The 16602-nt window shown below is 35.1% G+C and overlaps 1 protein-coding gene across 2 annotated transcripts in view; it reads right to left on the bottom strand.

Annotated features, from left to right (window-relative positions):
* Positions 1-7799, bottom strand: part of LOC126100963 (uncharacterized) — a 69735-nt gene extending 61936 nt beyond the window's left edge. For both annotated transcript variants that reach the window (XM_049911624.1, XM_049911625.1), the window contains exon 1: positions 7709-7799. In XM_049911624.1, coding sequence (XP_049767581.1) covers positions 7709-7733 — 25 coding nt within the window. In that variant the 5' untranslated portion in view covers positions 7734-7799. The remainder of the gene's footprint in view (positions 1-7708) is intronic.
* Between the last annotated feature and the right edge of the window lie 8803 nt (positions 7800-16602).

Raw genomic sequence — 16602 nt, forward strand, 5'->3', positions numbered from 1 at the left:
TCACTGATTGTCTTACATGAACAAGAATTCCGAGAGTTTTGTCTACTACTTCCAGGCATGTGATAATCCTAGGAATCAGACCCATGCAAGTATTGACTGGAGTCTCACAGAAGAAGAAGTCCACTGGTGTCAAGACTGGTGATGACACTGGCTCTGGAATGGGACCAGAATGAGCAATCCAGTGTCATCCAAACTGTACTTCAAAGCGGTTCCTAACATCAAGTGCAAAGTGTGTCAGCAGCACATAATCTGATGAATACTCAGTGGCACATTTAGGAAGTATGGGAGGACATGCTGAAGAAGCATTTTGTACATGACTCTGTTCAGTTTATAAGGAAGTAGGAAAAGTCCAGGTCAAAATCATTAACAAAACCAGCCCATACTTTCACAGCAAACATCTGTTGATAGGACAGACACATCAGAGCCTATAGATTTTTGTCATCCTCTGTTATGAACATGGCCACCTCTGGAAACAACATGAAAGCAGGAAAACTGGCATTCTTGTACATTGCTGTAGAAACCAATTTGCAGGCACCAGTCAAAATTTGAAGCCAACTGACTGCAATGTTTTCATCTTCTTTGGATGATATGGATACAGCTGTTGTTCATTAATGACCCTCAAAACAGCTGACTGGCTTGTGTTGAAAGCTCACACAGTGCATCTGCTTCTAGAGACAGGATTTTCACCAGTTGTATGTAACACTTTCTCTTCCTTATTGGGTGCTCCAGTTTACCTCATACAGAATTCTTAAGTAACACAACCCTGTACTTTGATCACAATGGTGAGTGTTCATTGTAGACAAGGGTGTCATCAGGAGAATCCCAGGGAAGTGTGTTAGGACAGTTATTATTTAATATATACATAAATGATCTTGTGTACAGGGTGGGCAGCAGTCTGCAGTGACCAGGAAAGTGTTGAAGTTGAGAGATTCTAGGAGGATATCAGATGACTTGGACAAAGTTCCTAGTGATGTGATGAATTGCAGCTAGCTCTAAATTTAGAAAAATGTTAGTAAATGTGAGTGTGTATTTGGATACAGCATTAGTAATATCCTGCTTCAGCCAGTCACATCATTTAAATATCTGGTCATAATATTGCAAAGTGATATTAAATGGAGGATGCATGTGGGGATGGTGGTAGGGAAGGCAAATTTATTGGGAGAATTTCAGGAAAGTATGGGTCACCTGATGATGTGCTGGCAGCAAAAAGCTAGCTTGATCTGCAGAGCCAAACTAAAAAAATGGAGTGACCAGTTTGTGTGACACAGTTTGTGCCTTAATTTGAAGAAAACTTAGTACATGACATCAGACAGACATGAAACAGGAACCATCATGATTAATGGTGAAGATCTGAGTCATATGAGTAAGTTTAAGTACCTTGGTTCCATGATCACTGTAGATGGCCGTCTCACTGAAGAGGTCAACACCAGAACTCAGTCAGCCTGGATGAAGTGGAGAACAACAACTGGAGTGAATTGTAACAGCAGGATGAAAGATAATTTAAAATAAAAAATTCATCGCACTCTCATCCAACCAGTCACCTTGTGTGGTTGTGAGTGCTAGCCGACTACAGTTGAGACAGAACGCTGCCTAAGTGTAGCGGACATGAAGATGCTAACGTGAACAGCAGGCCTCAATAAGTTCGATCACATTTCCAATGACAGCATTAGGAAACAGTTTGGTGTTGCACCGATCCAAGACAAGATGCGGGAGAGGCATCTTGGGTGGGCGTGTTTTGTGGGCCAGTGATGACTCTATTGCCAAGGTGGGTTACACACTTGAAGTCGTTGGCAGAAGGCCCAAGGGATGACCTAAGCAATGTTGGGCTGATATGATTCATAAAGACCTTAAATGCATGAACATGCACCCAGAACCGACCCGTGATAGAATGAAATGGAGGCTACGGACCCATGTAGTGGACCCCGCAGGCACTTGGGACAAACACTGAAGGAAAAGAGGAAGAGGAAGAAGAAGAAGAAGAAGAAGAAGAAGAAGGGCCACCTGTAAAGTAGACCACATATTGGCCATTAGTGTGACCTACTCCTGAATACTGCTTGAGTGTTTGGGATCCCCACCAGGTAAAATTAAAGGAAGATGTCAAAGAAATTCAGAGGTGGGCCCATAGTTTTGTTACTGGTAGGTTCAAACAACATAGATGTTACAGACATGCTTCAGGAACTGAAATTTGAATCCCTGGAAGGAAGGTGAACTTATTTTCTAGGAACGCTATTGAGAAAATTTAGAGAACCGACATTTGAAGCTGGTTGCAGAATAAGTCTGCTGCTGTGAACACACATTTCATGTAAGGACCACAAAGATAAGATTGAAGAAATTAGGACTCATGCAGAGGCATATAGACTGTTGTTTTACCCTTACTCTATTTGCAAGTGGAACAGAATAGGAAATGACTAGTAGTGGTAAATACACAATACAGTGGCTTGTGGAGTTTGTATGTAGCTGTAGATGTAGATTCCAACACTGAAGGATCCAATTTCTCATAAGAGCAACTGTGCAGTTTCAGAAGTACTGTGGTGTGGGTGCTATCAGTGTGAGAACAGCTCAGCCGAGCATTATTATGCATATCTTCAATTGCATTCAGTGAACCCATAAACAAGGTGCATACTGGCCAACTGTCCATCAGGAAACATACCCATAGTACTGCGTATATCACTGTTAATACCCAACTAAAACATCCACAAAACAAAACCCTAAACAGAACCATGAATGCAAACCTGAGGACAATGAGATAAGGATGACATTAATGCTGTCAACAGCAGGCACTGTGAATGAATGGAAAACAGATACACAACACATACATTGACATTTGCACTGTTGTGCACTATATTTGGATGCAGATACAAAGCTGAGTGGGTCAAGAAACCAAATGAAGTGCAATAAATCTGTAAAGAGCTAACAGACATTTTGGAGCCCTTATTCCAAAATACTAAGCAGGTATGCCTAAACAACCTCTGAAAGTTTGTCAGGGTTCCAGTTTACACTTTATAACATCACAATCATGTAGAATGAAATGAATAGCAGAAACAATCTATTGGTTGCATATTCTTTCTCATGGGATCACTAGCCTAGTCTCTGTTGGATTTATAAAATGGTAGAGATGTGCTGCTACACTGAAGCTTCACACCTGGTTCTGGTAGTGTAGCTCTGTTGACTATAGTGTTGAACATGTCAGTCAAAGATACAGGTTTGGGTCTCTGTCCTGTTCACAGTTTTAATCCATTAGTGTATTTAATTCAAAGCTGACTGGAAAACAAGTGGGTCCCTCTCATCCTTGGGCTTGAGTGACCTGCCCTTCCTTTTTAACCTTCCCGAACCCATCCCAGTACCCTTTCTGAGGATGGAAAAACTGTTCCAAAAGCTACGGTGATGTGAACTTTTATATTTTTATGCTTTAAAATGTACATATAATATTTTCGCTTTCAGAGGTAATAGTTATTTCTTATAGAGAGCAACAGGATATGCTGGACAAGATTGAAAGAAAGGGCATGTTACTCAGACCACAGTAGAGATGGACCTACCTATTATAAACTGGTGGTTCCCTTTGATACTTGGATCTGAGTGACATGCCCTTCTTTTTTAATCTTCACCAACCTGTGCCTCACTTCGGCTTGAGGGAGGAGCTATTAGTTCTTAAATCTTAGATAGTACTGTATATTTTTGTTGCCACTGAAATTGCACCTTTTGGAGGTGAGTACTGGCCAGCAGTTCTGTCTCTCAGTTTTATAACATATTTAATTTTTATTTTTCAGTTCTCACATCTGACTTTTATGTTCATTGTTAGATACTAACATCATCATATTCAGTTAATGGCTCACTGAGATGTTTCAATTGTTCCTCCCCCTCTCTTTTCAGGTTTTCTCTACATCCTTCCCAGTTTATTCCTTGTTCTTTAGTGCTCTATTAATTTCACTTCTAATTTCTCTTTCTCTTCATTCATCTTTGTTTCTAATCTCTGAGCTGTCATAGTGCACACTAATGTACTACCTTTGACCTCTTTTTCCTTCTGACACTTTCCCTTCACCTTAGTCTCTCCTTGTTTCCACTCTGTATAAAGAATTTCCAGCTATGTTAGCAACTTTTCTTTTAACCATAGTACAGGTATACTGTAGATCCCTCTAAACAAAACTAAAAACAAGCCAATGATTACAAAAAAATTCAGGTCTCATCTGTGTAAAACAAGAAATGCAAATGATTCATGCAACTACCATCCAGTATCAGAGACATGTTTCTGTGTATAATCTTAAAACATATTCTGAGCTTATATATAATGAAGCATCTAAACAGAATGACCCCTTCATACCAATCAGCATCAGTTCCACAAAACATCAGTTATTTATAATGAAGCATTTTCTAAATGAAAAGCTGCATAAATATTCAGATTTTGAGAAAGTTTCAAAATGCTGCAAAGATTGGCATCTATATTTAAATGTTCATAAATGTGGAACTGAGCCCTTAGCAAAATAAATAAATAAATAAAATAAAAAACATATCATCCCATGACTATAATAACAGTGAATCACAACTGGAATAAATCAACTCATAAGAACACCTGGGTGTAAGAGTATTTGGGCAGTGAAATGAAATGGTCAGTCACAAATAAAGCAGGTAGCAGACTTTGGTTCACTAGTAGGATACTGGGAAAATGTAGTCATTCTACAAGGAAGATCATCTGCAAAACACACGTTGGATCCATCTTGGATTATTGCTATAGTATGTAGACTATTTACAAAGTTTCAAAAACCAGTATTAAGTGAAAAATCCTGGGATATTTTTGGGCCCTTTACGTATGACTATGATGACAACATTAGACAACCTACAGTGTGCACTGTGACATTTAAATAGTCATTCTTCCCTTGCACAATATGCAGGAGAAATGGGGAGAAACTAATATGTGGTACAATAGGAAATACCCTCTGTCATGCATCTCACAACGCTGTGAAGAGTATGGCTGTAGATGTAAATTTGCACTGTGCAAATTGATCTCTGTTTTTATGACATCTAGGTAACTAATTGATGAATTGTCTTATAGTTGTAGACTGACTGACTTTTAAAAAGGTAAGATCTGTTGTCTTTGAGTGTTTTTATTAAAAAAAAAAAAACAGCTGCTTACACTTTCAGAGTGACACATTCCATAAAGAGATTAAGAATACACAAAAACCAAAGAAAAATCAAAGGGAATAATAGACTACAAACAGTTCTACCATAAATATTATATACTGTAGGCACTGAGAGAGGTAAATAAGGCAGATTGGTTATTTTCAACACACTGTCCCAGTTCAGTGGAGCACAACTATTTTACAAATTTGTACATTTCTAATTCTTGTGACAACCATTTTTTAATGTTGCATAGACAATGTTTTGCAAAGATATCAACAAATGGAGTCTCTGCAGCAGCATACTTAACATATATTTTTCTTTTCAAAGATAAGTTTTCAACAAACTCATATTTAGCACTCACATGTTTCTAGCTTTTATGCTTCAAATTATACAGGGAGGCAATGGATGACTGACTGTAGTCATAAATCACAAGTCTCTTTGTTCTCAAAATCCGTAGGTCATGCAACAGTTTCTCACAGTATAAATATTCTGCAAGACAAGTTGCAAATGAAAAAAACATCTAATTCCACAGAAAGAAATATCATTGTACTTTTTTTCTAGTTGCCCAGCTTACCATGTTACTAAACAGCTTAGATATATAACCTGGTGTTGAATTTGCACCTCAGGTAGTCATCCAGACAGCATCTTAGGTAGCAGAATTAATACCTTTTAGTGACTTGATGAATTTTGTAATCTTCTCAGATGCCATGTTTCTTAAAGTAATATTGATGTAGTTTATGTTGAATTAAAAGGAATACATTTGTGAACAAAGTAATCTGGATCGTATTTTATTTAATGATCACAACTGTGTTTCACCAACTTAGACCATCATCAGATCTAAATCTAAACTTTGGATGATCTCCTGTTGTGGAACAGCATTTAATGAACTGTTTCATGTAATACCATTAACTTGATGGGGCCAGGATCTAAATTCATTTTTATATCTATTAACATACCCCTATTCTACTTACTTGTTCTATAACAGTATTTTACAGCTTTTATCTGTCAATATGAGTATACACAAAAAAATAAATTAAAATCAATGCGAACAGTAAACAGCAAGTAGAGCCTTACTACAGCACTTATGAACTCTAAAATGTGTGCACCTAACTGTAATAACAGCTGTAGATAATCATAGGCCATTTTTGTAATGGCTCTTTCTTTTTTGTGAAACAACAGAATAAGATCAGTTACTACAACAGTGTAATGATAGTTACTTGCAAATAAATCCCATTCAAATTGCTTTAGACAGCTGATCATTTGTATCCTTCATGGTCATTCTTTGATATATTATTTATGAAACATGATGAATGAACAAATAAATGAGTGCATCAAGAAATAACCACTCTACCCTTCCACCTGCTGCAGGATCACATTTTATTCCGATTTCTTTTGCGTAAGTTCCAAATATTAAGCCTTATTCTGAATGCTCAGATCTTTGTTTCTCTTATATTTTTCACTTAAATATTCACTTATTCTTAGCACATGATCCATAAGTTGAAGCACTACATTAATCCTCAGGAATCAGAAGAAATGAATAGATATCCACACATATGAAGCTCCAATGTGATGCTTTCGTAGAGTCCATTAATAAACCTGCTTTTGTCAATTTAGTGTTCTGCTGTTATTTATCTACTATTACATTCATTGACAAATGTACTGTGTATTTTTAAGGGCTGTTAATAATGTCACTTCAAACAAGTTTTTGTCATAGCTGCTCTCTGTGGTAATATATTTATTTCACAAATAGATCTTTCACTATGTAGTGCAATGTACACTGTTGTGAAACTTTCTGGCAAATTAAAAGAGATGCTGCAGCTTGACCATAAACTTTTTTGAAGTTATTTTTTAAAGTTCACCTATCTTTTAGAACATGTTAGTGGAAAAATATTGGCACTATAATATAAGCAAATATGTTCACATACTCTCTCACACAGAAGCATTCACATAAGTGCACAACTTCCAAACTACACAACTTTCAAACTTATTCTGAACACTTAAAACTAGTACACTCATTAATAAATTTTTATTTCTTTCATGTTTCCTCTCATTTAACATTTCTGTCAAGTTGTACTTTTAGGTCTACAGACGATCATTAATATTATTTTTCCTTCTTTTGTTTAGTAGTTCCTTTGAATAATCATGACTTTATACATGTATTTTCATTATTTTTGCCTATGAGTCTGTTTGGATCTGTTTGTAAACACAGAGCAATGCAGTGACTAAAATTTGAATCTGAATTTATTTGTTAACATTCTTAAATCTATCAAATGCATCAAATTCAGTTATTTAAAACATGCAGACATATGACTATTACTCAATGATAGCATAAAAATAGGTACATTACAGTCAGAAAAGGTGATGTTTTAAGATTTCATCCAGAATATCCATTGCAAAGCATGTTTAACACTGAAGCAAATTACTTTTAGACACATTAGAATATTGTGAGGTTGATTTAAACTCTTGGAATGCTATAAAGACCAGAAATTATACTCTGGATGGCAAACAGAGACATTTGTTTATTTAAACATCTTGTCATGCACCTGACTTATAATTACTTTCATGATAAACAACATACACATTAAATGTTTACCATTATCAATGAGTGCTGCTTCCATTCTTCAGCACAGGATCTTTGGTGTGTCACATGTGTTTATCTTAGCTGTCAGATTTATTCAACTTAGCTATACATGGAACTTACAGCTAATCTGGTTCTTGCCATCTCCAGATAAAAATACTTAATAATTACAGTCAGCTGATAATATTATCTTATCAGCTCAGAAGCCTATATCCTTATAAGTAATTGCCAGGTTGTTGCAGAATACAAATATTTTATGAATGCTGAGGCAAGATGTGAATACTGTGTCTGTGCTTGTCAGCATGTACTGAACTTTATTTGAAATATTATTGATTTATTACGTCAAACCAAGCATTTACATTTGTCTATTTTTTTTGCTGTTATAGTGATTACTTTTAGTTCATAATAAAGCAATAACAGTTACAGATTATTTAAAGTTTTCTTTCTATTGACATGTGGCCTCCTAATTACAGCATACAGCACATGAGTACAAACCTCATACAACTGAGTCTGAACATTTTCAGTCCCAACAAATCAAACAGCATTATGCTTCCCAAGACATGGAGCAGTCCCTAAGTTACCCTATTGCAATTATATGGCTACAGATAGTTTTCTGAGATTGGCATGAGAATCAGTTTTGGATCACAAATCCAAAGGATTAGGGGCCAGTCTAACAATTTTTTTATTTCTACACTTACCACTTTTTTTCAGACAATGACTGATCACCATGCAAAATGACATGCTGGATCACAATCTTGAGTCCTTGTTAAACTATAGGCACCCTATTACTGGCTGGATAATTTATTGTAACAGCTGGAGGAAACCAAGGGCATACTGCTTCAACCAGGACTCTGTCAAGTAAAGTATTATGGTGTTAAAAGCAACATTTGTGTTGAAGACAATTTCACCTTTTGTCTTAAATGTTTCTATAAATAAAAATTAATTTCATGTTTTCTCAGAAAACATCAATTCTTTTTTTTCTGCTGTAGAACCACTAGCCAAATGTACTCCAAAAACTGTGGGAGTCATACACTTATTTACCAATACTTTTGTTCTTGATGATAAAACAATGAATTCAGTTTCTGTAGCCATATGATGACCATATAAAATCTGGCAATAATTTCCACATACACTAGTTATTAGTTTTTGTGCACTCAGAAGATGTTATTCTGGTGCAAAGATATTTGACACTGTTTCTTTTCAAAACAAAAGAAAAGATATTGCAATAATCTAGTGAGTCTGAATTATATTGGAAACTTAATTTCCATCAAAAGAAAGATATTACAGTAATCTAGTAAATCAAAATCATATTGAAACCTTATTGACTGTTGTAGTTATGGATTCTGAGTTGCAAATCCTTGTCACCATCGTAGGGAAAAATTTTTGTTCTAAATAATACATAACTACTGTTATTCTTTAAGGATAATCAACACTATCACATAATTGTTAGGTATGTTATGACAGATGAAAACTAGCTAGGAAAGCAGCATTTGAAAACAAAAGTGGCATCTTTTCAGGTAATGGTGTGAGATTAGTTTGTTCAGTTTTCTCAATATACCTACTGGTATATTATTGGGTGTGTTCCTGCTCCTAGTGTCAGCTGACAGCATGTGTATAGTGTCTGTAAGGTGCACAGAGATGGGTGTTGAAAGATGAATAAACACTGTAGGACTACCCTTTTATGATTTGAAGTACATTCTTCACAAGAAGGTGAAAAAAAAAAATTGTACACCAGGGATAAACCAACTGAAGTCACACTGTTTATAACAGATGGGCCTTGTATACTGTGAGTCATTTTCCTAAATTACTTCAGACAAATATGATAGTACCATGACCAACGACCAGTCCAATCCTTGTCAGATTAGACCTGTTAATAATAATAATAATAATAGCTTTATTCAACATTGAATGTATCTAAATGCCTGTAAATAAAAAATATTTTTTCTGTAACTGCAGTACTATGAAGCTCCTGTAGACTATCATTGTAAAGGTGATCCATGGATGAACAGAACCACTACAACATGACAATTGCCCTCGAGAAATATTGTAGGCTTTTTATCACTGATAATATGCAGTTATTAATGCAGTATAAACAAACACTTTATGTGTGCTTCATCTCTGTTACAATTCATATATTTTCTAATAGTAAAATTGTTTAAGTACCTAAATTTCCATATTTTGTACAATAGTTTCCTTTTAAATTAGCTTTATTAGAGTTAATGTTGACGAAGAATATTACAAAAGTTACAGTGGTTTTACAGATATTTGTCAAACATCGCCGGCCGAAGTGGCCGTGCGGTTAAAGGCGCTGCAGTCTGGAACCGCAAGACCGCTACGGTCGCAGGTTCGAATCCTGCCTCGGGCATGGATGTTTGTGATGTCCTTAGGTTAGTTAGGTTTAACTAGTTCTAAGTTCTAGGGGACTAATGACCTCAGCAGTTGAGTCCCATAGTGCTCAGAGCCATTTGAACCATTTTTGTCAAACATCCTAATGAGGCAATGGAAGCTCTTCTAGCAACTTTCATTCATTCATTCATTCATTCATCTATTCATTCACACACATTGTTCCATGAACCTGATAATGATGTGATGTTGAATGAGTGAACTTTAACAATCAAATGGCAGGAGCAGCCACTGAAAGTTTCATCTGTAAAGAATTTTAACAAAATATCATGACTAGTGTTAGTTTAACGACACTGGTAATAATGGGAATTGCTTATAGATTACTTTTTTTGAACTTCTAAGATGCCATTTTTGTCTGGTAGTTTGACCAAAACATTTGGGTAACTTTACACATAACACTATCTGCTGTCAACACACTGGTAATACAAACATAAAAATTAATTAGAATTTTCATGCCCAAGTCCAAATATTCTGATAAACTGTGGAAGCAATGGCTAATGAGCTATTATTTCACTACATCAAAATCTCCATATATGTTTCCTTAACCACCATGAAGTGCATAGCAAAGTGTGTTTAATGTGGTACCATTTGTTTTCCCAATCAAATTGCATAAAGAGTGTGAGGAAAATGGCTGCTTAAATGATTCTCCGCATGCTGTAATTAGTCTAACCTCATCTTCACAGTCCCTACAGGACTGATATATAGGAGGATGGAGAATGTCCCTAAATTCTTCAGTTAACCCTAGTTCATGAAAAACTTTAAGTAGGCTTTCATCATGCAATTGGCATCTGTCTTCAAGTGACTGCCAATTCAGGCTTTTCAACATTTCCATGAGATTCTTCTGTAAGTCAAACAAACCTGTGGCCATTCATGCTACCCATCTTTTTACACATAAAGTTCAGTATCCCCTGTTATACCTATCTGGGTTGGAACACACCCAATGGAGCAATGTTCTAAGATGGGACACTCAAGTGATTTGTAAGCAGTCTCATTTATAGACTAAGATGATTTTCCCACAGTACAGTTCCCCACTAGGATAGCCACTTGCTCACAAACAGCCATTGATAATATCTTTATAGAAAAGTCCAATGAACAAAATTATATTACAAAACCAATAGTCAATGGCCTCTCAGACCATGACATGCAGTTCCTTCTGTTAAATGTTAATACTGAACAGGATATAAAATCTGTTAAATCTGAGCTCAAGAGGGTAATCAGTAATCCAAAAATTGATTATTTTAGGACACTCCTCAGAGACATTCACTGGACTGATGTTTACAGTGCTTATGGCATGAATGAAAAATATAACATTTTTGCCAATAAATTGCTTACCTTATTTGAACACTGCTTTCCCCCAAAACTTACCAAGGTTAGAGCAAAGTCTACAAAGAAGCCATGGATTACTCGAGGAATAGGGGTATCTTGTAAAACAAAAAGAAAACTGTATCTGTCAATCCGAAACATTTCCAATGTTGATGCTATAGCACATTATAAGAAATACTGCAAAATATTAAAGACTGTAGTACGGATGTCAAAGCAAATATATTACAAGGAAAAGATAGTGATATCAGATAACAAAATAAAGACAATATGGGATATAGTGAAGGAGGAGACCGGTAGAACCAAACATGAAGAGGAACAAATAGCATTAAGAGTAAATGATACATTGGTGACAGATGTGTATAGTGTTGCAGAACTTTTTAACAAACATTTTATAACTGTTACTGAGAAGATGGGGTTGTCAGGTTCAGTAGATGCTGCTATGGATTACCTTAGACCAGACATTTCAAGTAACTTCCATAATATAAATTTGACCCTCACTACCCCAAGAGAAATAATGTCCATCATAAAATCTTTAAAATCAAAAACATCTAGTGGGTATGATGAAATATCAACAAAGTTAATTAAAGAATGTGATTCTGAGCTAAGTAACATATTAAGCTATCTGTGTAACCAGTCGTTTATCAGTGGAATATTTCCTGAATGGCTGAAATATGCTGAAGTTAAGCCACTGTTTAAGAAGGGAGATAAAGAAATAGCATCAAATTTCTGTTCAATTTCACTGTTGCCAGCATTCTCAAAAATTTTCGAAAAAGTAATGTACTGTCATCTTTATAACCATCTTATCTCAAATAACATACTGTCAAAGTCACAGTTTGGATTTCTAAAAGGTTCTGATATTGAGAAGGCTATCTTCACTTACAGTGAAAATGTGCTTAATTCATTAGACAAAAAATTGCAGGCAACTGGTATATTTTGCGTTCTGTCAAAGGCATTTGACTGTGTAAATCACAATATCCTTTTAAGTAAACTAGAATATTATAGTGTAACAGGAAATGCTGCAAAATGGTTCAAATCTTATATCTCTGGCAGGAAACAAAGGGTGTTATTAGGAAAGAGACATGTATCAAGCTATCAGGCATCATCCAACTGGGAACTAATTACATGTGGGGTCCCACAAGGTTCCATTTTGGGGCCCTTACTTTTCCTTGTGTATATCAATGACCTTTCATCAGTAACATTACCAGATGCCAAGTTTGTTTTGTTTGCCGATGATACAAACATTGCAATAAATAGCAAATCAAGTGTAGTCTTAGAAAGATCAGCCAATAAAATATTTGTGGACATCAATCACTGGTTCCTAGCCAATTCTTTGTCACTAAACTTTGAAAAAACACACTACATGCAGTTCAGAACTTGTAAGGGGTGTCCCAGGAGTATATGTCTAATATACGATGACAAGAAGATAGAAGAAGTGGACAGTGTTAAATTCTTGGGATTACAGCTTGATAATAAATTCAACTGGGAGGAGCACACCACAGAACTGCTGAAGCGTCTTAACAAATCTCTGTTTGAAATGCGAATTTTGTCAGACATAGGGGATATAAAAATGAAAAAGCTGGCATACTATGCTTACTTTCATTCCATAATGTCATATGGGATTATTTCTTGGGGTAATTCATCAAGCCAAGCTAAAGTTTTCTGGGCACAGAAACGTGCAGTAAGAATTATATGTAGTGTGAACTCAAGAACATCCTGCAGAAGCCTGTTTAGGGAACTAGGGATACTAACTACAGCTTCCCAATATATTTATTCCTTAATGAAATTTGTCATTAAAAATATATCACTTTTTCAAACCAACAGCTCAATTCATGGAATAAATACTAGAAATAAGAATAATCTTCACAAGGATTTAAAGTCGCTTAGTCTTACACAAAAAGGTGTGCATTATTCAGGAACACACATTTTCAATAACTTGCCAGCAGCCATAAAAAGCTTAACAACCAATGAATCAGTTTAGGTCATATTGTAAGACAATGATCAGTTTAGGTCATATTGTAAGACCTATTTTGCAATCTACAGAAAAGTTATCCAACAAGCAAAAAAATTATACAATGATAAATTTATAAAGGAATCTAACAATAAAATGAAAGGCTTGTGGACAGTTGTAAAAAATGAAACAAACAGTAAGCAGCAGGTTATAAACAAAACATTAAAACTAAACCTAAATGATGAAGTCACATCAGATCCCCAAAAAATAGTAAATGGTTTTAATGACTATTTTAGCAAAATAGCAGAAAACCTGATAAAGAACAACTGCTACCAACCAAATACTCAACACCAAACACTAATAGAAACCATATCAGTACAGGCATCAATGTTTCTTCACAAAGTCTCCAATACTGAAGTACTTACAGCTATAAAAGGACTAAAGAATAAGTACTCCAGTGGTAATGACAACATTCCTGATTTAATTGTAAAGAAATGTGGAGAATCCATTGTAGAACCCCTAACCCACATAATAAATGCATCCTTTACAAATGGAGTTTTCCCTGACCTACTAAAGACTTCTAAAATTACCCCACTTCACAAAAAGGGCTCTAAAAATGATGTAGCCAGTTACAGGCCCATAGCACAACTCAGCTCATTCTCAAAAATATTTGAAAAATTATTTTACACCAGATTGGAAGACTTTACTAATAAACTATCCTTATTGACAAAACACCAGCATGGTTTTAGAAAGCAAAAAACAACTACCACAGCTATTTATGAGTATCTCAACAAAACCTTAAAAGCACTGGATAGTAAGGAAATCACTACTGGTATCTTTTTAGATTTATCCAAAGCCTTTGATGTAATTGACCATACCATACTCCTTAAGAAGTTAGCAAATAAAGGTATAAGAGGAATTACAAACAAATGGTTAGAATCTTACCTGTCAAACAGATTTCAAAAAGTTGAAATTAATTTTGAAAAAAAGAATACAACCACCCATCGATCTACTGTCCACTTCTCTGACACAATGCCCATTAGATATGGTGTGCCACAAGGCTCAATCCTGGGACCCATACTGTTTCTGCTATACATTGATGATATAAGCACAAAGCTTGCTACAGGACATACCACACTATTTGCCGATGACACAAGTATACTAATAACAGGTACTGATACAGAGGACCTCAACCTAAAAATTAAACCGCTTATGTCGTCACTCAGCAAATGGTTCAACGAGAACAAACTGATTATAAACATACAGAAAACAACGTACATCAACTTCAGACTCTCATCCCAAAAAACAAGAAATGCCTGATGTGATTCTAAATAACCAAGAGCTTATGTGTGTGGACTCTGTCAAGTTTCTTGGCATATGGCTTGAAGGAAATCTTAAGTGGGAGACTCACACAAATTATATCTCAAAAAAGCTCTCAACTGTGTGTTACATTTTAAGAATACTCAAAAAATCAGTCACAAAATCTGTTCTCATACATGTATATTATGCTTACTTCCATTCTACATTACAGTATGGAATCATATTTTGGGGGAACTCACCTGGAGGTAGATATATTTTCAAAATGCAAAAACAGGCAATACGCATAATATGTAATCTAAGACATAACGAATCATGCAGACAACATTTCAAAACAAATGGCATTATGACACTGCCCTCTGCTTACATTTATAATATCGTCTCATTTGTCAAGTCATACCTGTTAAGCAATGACTGCACACTAAAATTCAATGGAGATATTCATAACTCTGCAACAAGGCAGCAATCTGACCTACACATGATTCAGTCCAGAACTACCTGCTACCAAAAAAGTGTTTTAAATGTTGGGATACAAATGTATAATAATTTACCCAATGAAATCAAAGCAACAAAGAACCCAAGAGCCTTCTCACATAAGTTAAAAAAATATCTTCTGGACCATTGTTTTTATGCAGTTGATCATTTTTTTGAAAGGGGTTAAAAATGTAAACAATATGAGAAATGTTCAATTAGGTCTGAAAATTATATACTGTGCATGTCTATAAAATGTACTGGATTACTATATACTGTGCATATCTATGAAATACACTGGACTACTTTACTATTACATTTGTATTGGCTGTTTGTATTTTACCATACAACATTTGTATTTACTGTTTTGTTAAAGATAGCTAACTTTCTCATTGCAAAAAAATGTAAAATCAATTTATTAAATATTACTTGTAAATATGTTCCCTTGACGTGTCCAGTATCATACGTACAACCTTACAGTTCTATGATTTGTATTAACAGCTTTGTTTAAGATAGATAATTTCCTTGCTACAAAATAATGTAAACATCAATTTGTAAAAATTTGTATTAACTGTTTTGTTTAAGATAGATAATTTACTTGCTACAAAATAATGTAAAAATCAATTTGTAAAAATTACTTGTAAATAGCTCTCTTGACCTATCCAATATCATATGTACAGCTGTACAATACTATGATTGCCTGGATCAATAAAAATACAATACAATACAATACAATACAAATTCAGTTTAAGAGAAGCCTAAAGGATTTATTGGTGGCCAACTCCTTCTACTCTATTGATGAATTTCTTAGTAAAACCAACTGATTTGTATATAAGTACAACATAACTTCTGCACAATTTCAGTGCAGTAATGTGTTCACTGAAAATTTGTGTGTGTGTGTGTGTGTGTGTGTGTGTGTGTGTGTGTGTGTGTGTGTGTGTGTGTGTGATTGTGTGTAAGTATAATCTAACATCTGCACCATTTCAGTGCAGTAATGTGTTCATTGTAAATAAGTATTTCAGTAGTTGTATTACATGTTTATTACCTTATAAATAAATAAAAAACTTTTTTTATTTTAAATTTAATGCATTAGTATTTGTAAAATGACTCTTAGTGTTCATTAAAAAATGACGATCATTCCACTTGGGACCTGTGGAATGGTACATTAGCTTATTTGTTTTAGTTGTAAATATTTCTCATGTATTGTTGTTTTTCTGACATGTTCCACATCCTGGAGGACCTCCTCACTACGGATCAATTGGAAAGGAAGTAAATCTAATCTAATCTAATCCAGTGCCCTGCCATTCAAATGAAGTCTGCCACCTGCCTAACCTATGAATGATCATATGTGGCCATTCCATTCCACATCCCTGCAAACTGTTACATTACTGTCTTTGGGTGAGTTGACTAATTCTAATCATCACTCATTGATTTTGTAGTCATAGGA

This window comes from Schistocerca cancellata, chromosome 9 (genome assembly GCF_023864275.1).
Source record: "Schistocerca cancellata isolate TAMUIC-IGC-003103 chromosome 9, iqSchCanc2.1, whole genome shotgun sequence".
Lineage (NCBI taxonomy): Eukaryota > Metazoa > Arthropoda > Insecta > Orthoptera > Acrididae > Schistocerca > Schistocerca cancellata.